Consider the following 12,675-nt stretch of genomic DNA (forward strand, 5'->3'; position numbering starts at 1 on the left):
TGAACTTTGTGATCGCTTCCATATTACCCATCGTTTCTCCACACCCTATTACCCCCAAGGTAACAGCTAAGCTAAGGCATCTAATAAAACCATTCTTAAAATCCTAAAAAAGAAAGTCGATGACGCTGGCCGAAATTGGCATATCCAACTTAATCCCACACTTTGGGCTTACCGCATAAGCGTCCACACACCTACAGGAGCCACACCTTATTCACTTGTCTACAGCACTGAAGCTATCTTGCCTATTGAGGTCGAGTTACCCTCTTTACGAGTCTCTTTGCAAAACATTATCAGTGATGAAGACTACAAGGTCTCTCGCTTACGGGAACTTGAACTATTGGATGAATGAAGACAAATTGCTTTTAATCATCTCAAGTCTTATCAACAGCAAATGAGTCACAGTTACAATCATAAAGTCAAGCCTCGCACATTTGAGGTAGGTGACTTAGTTCTTAGAGAAAATCCTAAAAATCAGCAAGACAAAGAGAAGAAGGCCAAGTTCGAACCAAATTGGCTTGGTCCTTACATTATTACAACAGTCTATGGATCCGGTGCATATCAACTTTCTACTCCAGATGGTGAACCTTTGGAGGATCCTATCAATAGCATGCACCTTCACAGGTTTTACACATAGCTCTTCAAAGTGTCCTAATTTAAAAATACAAAAAAATAAAAAAATTATCAAAAATACAAAAAAAAAAAATCATAAACATAAAAAATCGTTACTTGGTGAAAACATGGCAAACAGGCGCCTTGTGACACAACAAAAAAATTGAAAAATCAAAAAAGTAAAGAAAAACATTTCGTCCAACGATGAAAACCACTTTGGTGGCACCCTGGGCAAGTACCATGGTGAAAACTGGGTCACCAACACCATGCGTAGAGACATTGCTCCTCTCTCCTTTAGGATTCACTCTCATCCTTTCACTTTGCACACACTCACAACCTCTTCATCCATAATAAACTTACCCATTCCCATCACAGCTTGTTATTGATCTACCTAAGATTGGTTAGCCATTCATAATAAACCTCCCTTTTCACCCTTTCCATCTATAATAAATCAGCTCTTATCTGTGGCTAAGGTAAATCCTACATCTAGTGATGGGTGTGGAACTGAGAGCATCACATGTTCCGAGGAGTACAGTTTCTTCCAGTTTTCTTCAATCTATCCACGTACAATCTGCAATAAAGCAACATTTGCATCGCCAATCCATAATACAGTTTCACCTTCTCCACAATAAAGTATTAGTTTCAGGGATTCAATCAATTTCAGATGAGACACAACAACAACAATGGGCTTCAACAAATCAAATCTTTCAATAGACCCAGACAACATTATGGTTCAGTGCTATCTATCCTTTTGTGAAAGTAAATATTGTGACCGCAATCAAATAAGACTTATACAAGTGACAAGAGACACTAAACTTGAGGACTATAGTGGATGTCGGTATCAAGTCTTGGTTTTCTTTTGATTTTATCTTATGGTGACATGTCTTTTAGCTTTTCCAAGATGTCTCTGACTAAAGATTCTATTTCCAGGATGTCTTTGACTAGAAAGGCGAGGATGGGGTATCGTCACCTATTTTTCTTTCGTTGTCTGTGGATTGTCTCTTAGTAATGCTATGACTTGTCCAAGGATATGAAGACACTGTGAGTTTAGTGTGAACTGGGGCATTCCTTGTTTGCGACTGACTGATCTCCATGCAAATAGGTACAATGACTTTCTGAGTTGAACATATGCCTTGATTGTCATAACCTATTTTGCCATAATAAAGCTCAATGATGATAACACACAAGAAGATCTTTCACTTTCATATCTTCTATCTTCCATCCCCCTTTCTTGATTGACCTCCATCATCCTTCGTAAGTCTGTGTAGCCTGCTATCACATGACTGAGTATAATGACACACAAAAAACATTTGCATTTCATATAGTTTGCACCTGCATTATCACATGTTAGCATATCTTATTTCATACATACATATAGATATCACAATTGCATCACATCCTACACATAACACATGTTAGCACATTTTACATTTTCATCATGAAAATAATCATTTGCATTATCATATTCATCTACATTTCATACATTTACATTCACATATGCATAACATATAAAACATAAAAGAACAAAAATATTGCATTTCATCATGTACATATTTGCATTTCATCATGTACATATTTGCATTTCATCATGTACATATTTGCATCCATATCATAAGTATCACATAGAAACAAGCATCACATAGAAACATACATCATGAAACATCTCATCACATAGGTACACATGCATATAGCTGCCGCAAGGATGAATCATCTCATATATATAATTATAAGTGTCATGATACAATGATGTCAAAATCATATGGCTACAATCACCCGAAGGTGTCATCATACAAAATGGTACAAAACTGATATATAGGGAGCCCTCTAAGGCTATGATGGACTCCCTCCCTCGGAGCCAGCTAGCCTCAACGGAGTCTGATCCCTGGAAGGACTCACCCTAGGATCATCTCTCCTGCCCCCTCTATCTGGTGGTGGTGGAGGACCCATAACCCCACCGCTAGACGTCTGTCTCCTGTCTCTCCCTCTAGTGGTCGTCGTAGTCCACGATGGTCTCCGGAAGCTCCTAGCTCGCTGATTTGATGGCACCACTCCATAGTACAGGTCTCTCCTGTAGGCTATCTCCTCCTCTGCTACCTGCCTCCTTGCCCTCAGTGCTGTCTCAGCCTTTGTATAACGCTGAATAGCCCGATCCCTGTTCTGCTCAGTATCCCTCAACTATCTCCTGAGCCTAGTTGTATCCCTCTCCAGAGTCCTCCCCCATCCCACAACCAACCCTTGTGTCACCCTATCTGAACAGAGGAACCCACTGATCACTCCTGCCAACATTGCTGGTAACGCCAATCCCGTCCGTATCATGGTATCCCAAGCCACATGTCCAACTCTCATCTCCAGTCCTGGATCCTGAAACACTCGTCTCAATGCATCCCTGTTTCCATCTTGATCGTAAGGAACCAACTCCCCATCGATCAATATCCGCAGTATCCTATATACATCCTCTAAGGTGACTGTCATCTCACCCATCGACAAATGAAAAATACAAGTCTCTAAGTGCCATCTCTCAGCTAGCGCAGTAAGCAATCCCATGTTCGCCCGAAACTCAGGCACATACAAAATATGTCGCAGTCCCATAGCTTGAACTACTGTTCTCTCCTCGACTGTCAGCACTGCTCACAAACTCTAATTCGAAGGGAATCTCTCCCATGACTCCAGCATAGGTAGGTCCTCCTGCACTTAAGCAAATCAACTGTGTCAATCCTAGTAACTTTCCCTATTCATCACAAAGTGCTGCTCTTTTTAGTACTCCCTATTCATCACAAAGTGCCTTGATCTATCCTATCCTAGGGCCTCTACTTGAGTGTATCCTCTTGAGTAATTTCTTGATTCGCAATGTATGTCCTATCACATAATTTTCAATCCTAGCCCTATCTGCTATTCTAGTCTTCCCTAGAGGACCTGTTTGAGTGTATCCTCACAACAGCTTATCCAATTGACAGTGTATGTTTATCACATAACTGTCAATTTGACCTTGAAGACATAAATGCTCATTCATGACACAAACATTATTACAATCATAGACGTGCCTGGCACAAACACAGATGCACCTTGCCTACCCAGATGTACTTGGCACCAATGCAGACGCGCCTTAACATTTCCCCCTCGCTTGACATATTCAAAGCGCATTTATTGCCCTACCTGACATGCATTCATGACAACATTTAATGCGACAAAGTACAAGGAGGTTTTGTGGTACTTACCGGCTCTCCTGCATATGTTGGCCTCTGATGTCGGCAAACGCGATCGAATCTATGCACCAATGCCATCACTGTTGACTGCTCTCTGCTCTCTCCACACTTTGATCTCTTAGATGTGTGGATGACGATGAGGATGTTTTCCCCTCGTGGTCTATCTTATAGACTACCCTAGCCGTAGTCTCCTGAGTTAGTCTCCTTTATCCCTTGACTATGTCACTCTATCCTATCTAATCAGTCCTTTCTAGCCTTTCTTTCTCTCGAGGGGGCATATCATTCCCATCTTGGGGCAACTTTGTATGAGTTCATCTTATCTTCTTTGAAACAACGCGACAAGCTACATTGTCTCAAAGAGGGGCAAAATGTAGACACCTAAAATTGTCCTATCTAATTAAATAAATTATTTTAGCCTAATTCTTCTATTAATTGAATAAATATTTATTTATTTAATTAATTCATTTATCCTCTTCTAGCCTTATTTCTCATTTAAATAAATACATTTATTTATTTGAATTATCCTTTTCCTAAATTAAATAAATATCTTATTTATTTAATTGATCCCACTTCTTCTATTAATTAAATAAATCTTTATTTATTTAATTAATTCATTAGCCTTTTCTACCCATCACACATGTCATTCATCTCTTCATTCCTACACTACCTACCCTCTCATTATTTTCTTATTTTCTCTACCTACTCTCTAATCTTAGCTGACCTTTTATCTTTTACACCTCTCAATCTTATCCCTCCATTTCTTATAGTGTCTTCTATATAAGGAGATGCTTCCTTCATTATCAACCCTAATCTATTCTAATCACCTAATCAATTAATCATTTTAATCATCTACGCATTCTAATCAACTAATAGATCAAATCAAGCACTCTAGCATTTGAACTTTCATATGCGATCAAACCTACTTGCAACCACATTTCCGTTCTTTGTTGAGCTTTTGTGCACATATAAAATCTAAGAGCAAATATATCAAGCAAGATCAATGGAGATAGGAAGAATGGAGATCCAAACCCTAGTAGACATGTGATGGTATAATCTTTGTGATTTCATTTGATTTGCATTGTCTTAGGTAATCTTCATATGTTATGGTGGATCTTTGTTGTTGTTAGGCTAGGGTTTTGTGGTTGAATTCATTTAGTTGTTGTTTCCATTTTCACCATAAACAACTCTTTCTAGATGTTTCTCCCCCTCTTCCTCTCTCACTCTCTTCCCCTTTATTTATAGATATGTCTCCCCCCCCTCTCTCTCCCCATCTTTCTCTTTCTAAACCTTTTTTTCCCAATATCTCTTTTCCTCTATCTCTATCTATATTTATCCATAGTTCTTCTTCCATCTCCCCCTTTGTCTTTATCTTGTTATCTCTCCATGTTACCCAATATCTCACCCTCTCTCTACTCTATCTTCCTCTTTCTATATATCACTTTCCTTCTGTTCTTCTCTCCATATCCCTCACCTTCACCATCTCTACCTCCTCCATCTCTATATCTATCCTCAATTTCTACCTCCTTATCCATCTCTCTCTCTCTCTCTCTCTCTCTCTCTCTCTCTCTCTCTCTCTCTCTCTCTCTCTCTCTCTCTCTCTCTCTCTCTCTCTCTCTCTCTCACACACACACACACACAGACACACACACACACACACTCACCCCCTCTCTGCTTATTGCAAATATAACATGAGCCTATGGTAATAGAGTTTGCTTGTCTTCCCGATTTAGAGGTTTTGTTTCAGTCATGTTTAGATCCCTATAAATGGATACACAATTGATTCAAATTAAGCTATCACTTCTCTACTAACATCTTTGTTGTTTATATTTGTCTCACAAACAATATCATTTTTCAAATGCCCTCGAGTTGTGTAAGTTTAAACAAGCAAAGAAAAACATATAATGAACACAACATAAGTGTTCGTTGTTGAATTAATGAAAACTTCTCTATTTACTTTTTATTACTAAATTTTAAATATAATTATTTCATTTGACAAGATAATTCAACCTATATTTATTTTATATTTATATAAGACTCTTTCCATTGAATACTTTATTTTTACCAATCAAGTGTTCAATTTGTTAACTATCCACTATAAACTTATAGCTTTTCATGCAATATTAAATGTAAAAATGAATAAATATAGAATAAAGAATTTATAAAAGAATATCCTCCGCACTTGTTAATTTTTCATAAAAGAATTTATAAAAGAATATCTAACTATTGGTAGGAATTGAGACATCGCCTCTCTTATATTTTCTATTTCATACATATCATGTGAATAGGTACACCATGTCAAAAGAAATACCTCTCAACATATATTATATAGATTTTTAAAAATAGGGGTATGTAGTTCATTTATTGGTCCCTGCCTTAAGCAGGGAACTAATGTTTTCATCTATAACATTAATATGCTTTGATAACTGTGCAAATTGAAAAATTTACTCTTATATCAAAGTTTCATTTTTATTCTTATTAAACTATTTTAAAAATTATTAATTTTTTGATTTGTCATTGGTTTTTTCATTTTTTGCTGGGGTTTATTTTTTATTTTTTTTTAAATATTTGCTATAAAACTATTGATCATAAAAACTATTGATCATGACATATAATGGGTATTGGCAAATTTATTATACACACTCATTCTCCACAGAATTCATTAATTGCTGAGGTACGAATGCATTTATTTCACCAGCTCTTACTATCTATGAAGTCCACCGCCTCATCTACGAGACCTTCTACACTGTTCGAGGAGATTTGAAACACAACAACTACTTTTTGTAAGGTATGGTAATATTTTTCCTCCAAAGCTTCGCCATTTTTCCTAAAACGTGTCATTGATAGCATAATCCAGAATGCCTCAAAGAGATATGCAGGATATGCACAAATGGATATGTTGAATGCTCTTCATCTCTACCTCTAATGGCAATGTGGTTATCAGAAAGCTCACATGACTGTAATAGCGCATGGCAAACAAACGCCTCCAGAAAACACACCAAAACCAACATACACTTGAGAGAAGACATCACAGAACCCGTCCTCCCATAAAGAGTAAACTCATCAGGCCGACTCTCCACTCCCAACTGTAATCCCACAACAGAGCAGAGCATTAGCGGTTGCAGCCAAAAGTGTATATTCCTAATCGTTTGCACCATGAAAACTCCTTTTTTCATCCTTTAATACAAAATTATGGTAAATTAGACTTGAAGTCCTCTACAATTTAAAGAAATTCTTTGCAATTTTGTATCGAAATTAGGAATACATAGCATTCACCTTCATAATGGCGTGACCCCTTAGCCACATGCTGATGTTTTGGGATGGTGGGCAATCCTGTAAACCAGATAAACATGGTATAAACCCATCAAGATCACTCCTACGGGTACCAAAGTCGCATCCAAATACTTTTCCAGTATACCCCTTTGTTAATCGCAAGGTAAGAAACAGAGCACCGAGCACAAGGCACCAAGCATATATGGATACAAAGCACCGAAAATCTGTTCAGGTGAGGGATGCTCTGTAGCAGACTTAAATGCCATAACATGTTGAAGCTTGCATGCACTTTTCACCCGCTATGTACGCCTGTAGGGTGGAATTTGGAGTGCCACAACCATATCTCATCTTGGAAACCTCCCAGTAGCTAATATTATTTTAAATTAAAAAGAAATTAAATAAATTTTAAATTGGTTGAAGAAAAATTTAAAAATATTAAACATTTTAAATTTCTTTCCCTCTTAGTTTGATGCACGTCTGTCACAAAGTTAATTTCCTCATGTTCTATAAAAGTTTATTTTTAAATTTTTTATTATCTTGAAATCTTATATGAGATAATATATATGTAAATGTAATATTTACAAATTATTTTATTAAATTAATATTATTTTATATAAAAAGATATTTTAGAAAATTTAAGTTGGTTAAAGAAAATTTAAATGAAGCTTGCAGTAAATTTACATTGCTCTCGTCATTTCGAATCGATTTATGGTAATAAAGGAAGAGAAAGGACACTTCCAAGATATGCAATACACTTTGGGTTTTTAATAATTATATAATAAAATAATAATAATGTCATATTTATTAAAAAAATAATATCATAATGATAATATAATCAACAATATTAAAATAAATAAAAATTATAAATCAATTTTTTTAATTTAATTTATAATGTTATATTTAATAAATAAATATAAAAATTTGATTTTATTCTATTATTCAAGTTATAATCTAATTTTCCTTTTTTTTAAATTTATTTGGTATGCTAGTAAATTTTATGTAAAATGTCATTGTCATATATAATCTTGATAAAATTATTACAAGATTTTGACTTTTTATTTATCAAAAGTATACATTGTGTTTGTGTGTTGTTTAAATATTTTTAGTTTAATTTTAACTTAAATGATAGAATTATATTCTAAAATTAATTCGAAGTATATTTTACTACCGACTTAACCATTATACTTCATTTTGGTACAACTGCTAGTTTAAAGAAATAAATTTCTTTTGTTGTTTGGGAGTCAAAATTATGCCATGATCTAGATAATAGTTTTAGTTTGCTTCTATCTCTTCCTCTTTATATACATTTGTGACCCAAAGACAACTGAAACTACATTGCTAGCATGTTTTTAGCTAAAAACAGGGACTCATGCTGTCTCACAGATCTTGTTTTAATTTACAATTATATATGTTGCATCTCATCACTAAAAAGAAGAGCTGTACTGTTACCGTTAATTCATGTAAGGAAACCCTAAGTCGCCCCTTGTAGCGTGGAAACCGTAGATCGCCATTTCTGTGTCTGTTGCGCCTGCTTTACTAGTTTAAACATGACCACCAAACTATTCTCCCTGTGCCGCAATCTGTTTCTCAAAACGCCATCCCATTTTCGCTTTAATTTCTCTAATCTTGCACAGAATGATGTTAGCAACAGCAACGCCCCTTCAGAAAATCTCTTCGTGCACTTCGTTACCACAAGATTTAACATATCTTCAGCCGACACCACAAAAATGTTGAAAAAGGACCCCTCATTGGGGCGGCTCAAAACCCTGGATAAGGTTGAACAGCTCGCGGACATGCTCAACAGACACGGCTGCACCCAAGATCAAATTGCAAACATTATCAGATTGCAGCCATCGCTAATGATGACAAGTGTGGAAAGATTGTTGGAGCCCAAGATTCAATTGCTAAAAGATTTGGGCGTGGGGAGGGAAAATATACCCAAAATTGTATCTAAGTACCCGAATATCTTGGGCTCTAAGCTGGAAACCCTCCGCACCAATCTTAAATTTCTCAAGACTGTATTCCCGACCAATGATTTTCTGGTCAGAGCAATTATGAGAAGCCCCTATATTATTGGACTGAACTTGCAGAAGGTTTTGAAACCCTCGGTTGCCTTTTGGAAGGGTTTCGGTTTTCATGGAATAGAGTTCATCAAGTTTTTGTTGATAAATCCTTGGGTTTTGATGCGCAGTTCTCTGACGCCCGAGCAACTTGATCTCATTCGCAAAATTGGCATTCAAAAGGAAAGCAAAATGTACAAATACATTGTGAGCATCGTGGCCAGGAGCCGTATCGAAGGGTTAGAGGCCAAGATAAAGATTCTTCAGCTTTGCGGCCTCTCGCCTGAAGAAGTCTGGGGATTAGTTAGGGCTAACCCTGTAGTACTCACAAAGTCGGAGGAAAGTATTAAGACAAAGATGGAGTTTATGCTCAATCACATGGGACTCTCTGTAGAATTTGTGGCAAAGCATCCACGCATGTTTACAATGAGTTTGGACAAGGTAATGAGGCCCAGGTTTTTGGTTTTGCAGAATATGATAGCAATGAATGGTGCAGGGGAGGTTAATACGACGCGACTTTGTACTATGTTGATGATGACCGAGGCCAAGTTTGTCGTCCGGATCATAGAAAGGCACCCTGAATCCGCTGCTCTGTCGACTGTTTATAAAAATGCCATTGCTGATGTCTCAAAACCCTCAAAGATAAAGATGTTTTCAGTTTCTTAGCATTTGATTTTTTTAATTTGTTGAACTGGGGAGACTCAAGTACATGGTATAAGGTAATGGGCATGCTAAATGGTGGCGATACTGGTTTTGACCCTGTTTTCCCAGAGAAGATGTGGAATGCACAAACTACTGCCCATGATTTGGGATTGTAATCAAGGTATGCCTGTAAATTGTCAGATTTATGTAATGACCATCAACTTACTTAATTGAGTGTGAAGTTATTTTGCGATCTTTCAACAATTAGAAGATACAGATGTTTCTTTTGTTGGGTTATCATATGTGACAGATGTTTTTTTAGCCACTGCACTTTCATGGCTTTTCTTATAAGGATGATTCTCCCACTCTGTAGCTATTGCAGCACCATTCATGTGGGATGTTTTTTTTAATATACTTTATAGATATTACAAACATTTTCTTTATGTTGATCATTTGATCTTGTTGATATTATGTTATTAGTTAATGTCGTGATTATATAACAAATGAATGCTTGATTTTACTAATGAATTCTAATTAAAAAAATTTCACACTACAGATCAGACTAATTTGTTTTTTCAATGCTGATGCAAAAATAATACGGAGTTAAATTTAGAGTACTTATATACTCAACATGAATGTTATGATATTTTTATATTGGATTATATGATGTGCTATTGACATAAGTAATTAATATACAAGTGGATCTTATTATTTCAAGAGCCACACCAACAATGACAACAAGGGGTGAATTGTAATGAATGATGTGAATGTGCTTACATAAAATTCTTCAATGAAAATTTGATAGCCATTTGCTAATCAAATTTTCAAAGTTGTTTGCATCAACATTTTGGATCACACTTAGTGATCCATTATTAGCATTAGGAAAGAACATTCATGTTGAGTGTATTAGTACATGCGAATTCAATTGTGTAAGTTTTTTTCATGGACATTTTTGGGTCATTTTTCTTTACTCATTGACGGATCACCCAAACTATTCATGGAAAAAAATTACACAAGTGAGTACATGTAACTTTGACATTTTCATTATGGATGCTTGTGGTCATTGTGAACATTTATGTGAATTTGTATTTAATGAATTAGTAGTTAAATTTAAAGCACTTATATATTTGAATAATTTAATATTAATAACAATAAAATATTATAGTTGAATAATGAACAAATATGATATCTTTCCGCGTACTTTGAGAGTCGTATTATACGCACATATCAATACAAAAACATCAGCTCCTTACAAAGTTATTTTTATTTTAATTTAATTTTTTTACTTTATTTCTAATAATGCAAGTTTCTATTGTTAATTTTTGTGCTTTATGTCTAGAATCTCATTTATTTATCTTTAGAGTTTGTGTAATTTAATCTGGGGCACGTTAGTGAAGACATGCAATAAATCATCAAAGGCTTCGCAAAAAGACACCATCTTCATGCAATCCGATCCAATTTTGTTTTATTTGCATAATAAACTACGATAGGTTTCTTTTTGGTCTATGCATTCGCTTCTCTCATGATTGATGACACTTTTAATCTACTTTTTAAAGTTCAACTAAATATCTTCACTTCATTCTACTCTATCATCAACTTAAAGAGTATTTTCATGAATTTGAATGTTGGTCATTATTCAACTTTTAGAACTAGATGCTAAACAAACACTTGGCTAATTTTAGTTCCTTATAAGCAACCAAGATTTGGTTTTAACCTTTTTTTATTTGTATGTTGATTTTCAAATTTTGAATAAAACAAGAGAATAATATAGTCACTCTTATTTATTGTTGTTGTTTGCACAACACAACAATTTTAGGGCCTCCTGGCATGGATTTTGTTATTAGTCATGTTTGATGTTGAGGGGCTTAGCTTTTACTTCAGATACTAAGCATTTAAATTTATACAATTGAAATATTAAAAACAATGTGAAACAATAAGGGTTTAACAAAGTAAACAAAGCATGGGGATGTAAAACAATTTGAGACCATTGGAAGGGTGGGCCAAAATAAATTAAAGAAGGCCATTAATTATTATCAATGCCATTAAAAGCGACTAGTTAAATCCATGGCAATTGAAAAAATATATATTAATTGCCAAATAAATCAAGTCTCTTGAAGTAGGGAAGAAAATGATATTTTCAAAAATTCAACTTGAAGGTGATTCATTAAATTATGCATGTATTGGCCATTAAAGAAGGTCACTTAAATACATGGCATTTGAAAAAAAAAATTTAATTGCCAAACAAATCATATCCTCTTTTCAAGATTTTCAAATATTTCATATGGTGCGCTTTTGGGACGAGGTGGTAGATGCAAAGTCTTTTTTTTTCTATTAAAGATAAGGCAGATAATCTTGGGACGAGGTGGTAGATGCAATGTTTTTTTTTCTATTAAAGATAAGGCAGATAATCCACAAAGTATATCACTCTAGTAGGTTTGCTAGGTTACTCGACCAAAACTCGAAGAGTAGCAATATCAAAATATTACATTAAACTGTCAATATGCAACGAAGTATATACAGATTAGAGAATCAAGTACTAAACAAGTCATCAAGTACTCAAGAACTCTACAACACTATGTCCTCTTCAATCCATGCGGTCCACCCTAATAGCCCTTCCATCTAGATTTGCTTCCCAGGCACATGCTCAACAAGAGGAATGGATTCAAGGATCTCAGTAGAGGAACTCGGTGTGGCAGTGGCCAATGGAAGTGCATATATAGGTCTGGACTGCATTTTCCTTTCCTTATCCAGCTCAACCATAAAGTTGTTGAGCCCATTCTTGAATTGGGACCAAACTTCTGTCATACTTTTCCATGTGAATCCATGGGATATCTACCATGTGAACATTGTTGCATGCTCGTCACCCAGTAACCTTTTAAAAAATTTCTTTG

The 12,675-nt window shown here is 35.4% G+C and overlaps 1 protein-coding gene across 1 annotated transcript; it reads left to right on the forward strand.

Moving 5' to 3' along the window:
* Positions 1-8,629: 8,629 nt before the first annotated feature.
* LOC131876718 (transcription termination factor MTERF4, chloroplastic-like) lies at positions 8,630-9,808 on the forward strand. Its single transcript, XM_059222183.1, has one exon. The coding sequence runs from the start codon at positions 8,630-8,632 to the stop codon at positions 9,806-9,808; it is 1,179 nt and encodes a 392-aa protein (XP_059078166.1).
* Positions 9,809-12,675: the final 2,867 nt, after the last annotated feature.

Source organism: Cryptomeria japonica, chromosome 6, assembly GCF_030272615.1.
Source record: "Cryptomeria japonica chromosome 6, Sugi_1.0, whole genome shotgun sequence".
Classification (NCBI taxonomy): Eukaryota; Viridiplantae; Streptophyta; class Pinopsida; order Cupressales; family Cupressaceae; genus Cryptomeria; species Cryptomeria japonica.

What these genes read in the sequence shown, in the direction of transcription:
- LOC131876718 (XM_059222183.1), top strand. Translation starts at nt 8,630, where the DNA reads ATGACCACCAAACTATTCTCCCTGTGCCGCAATCTGTTTCTCAAAACG.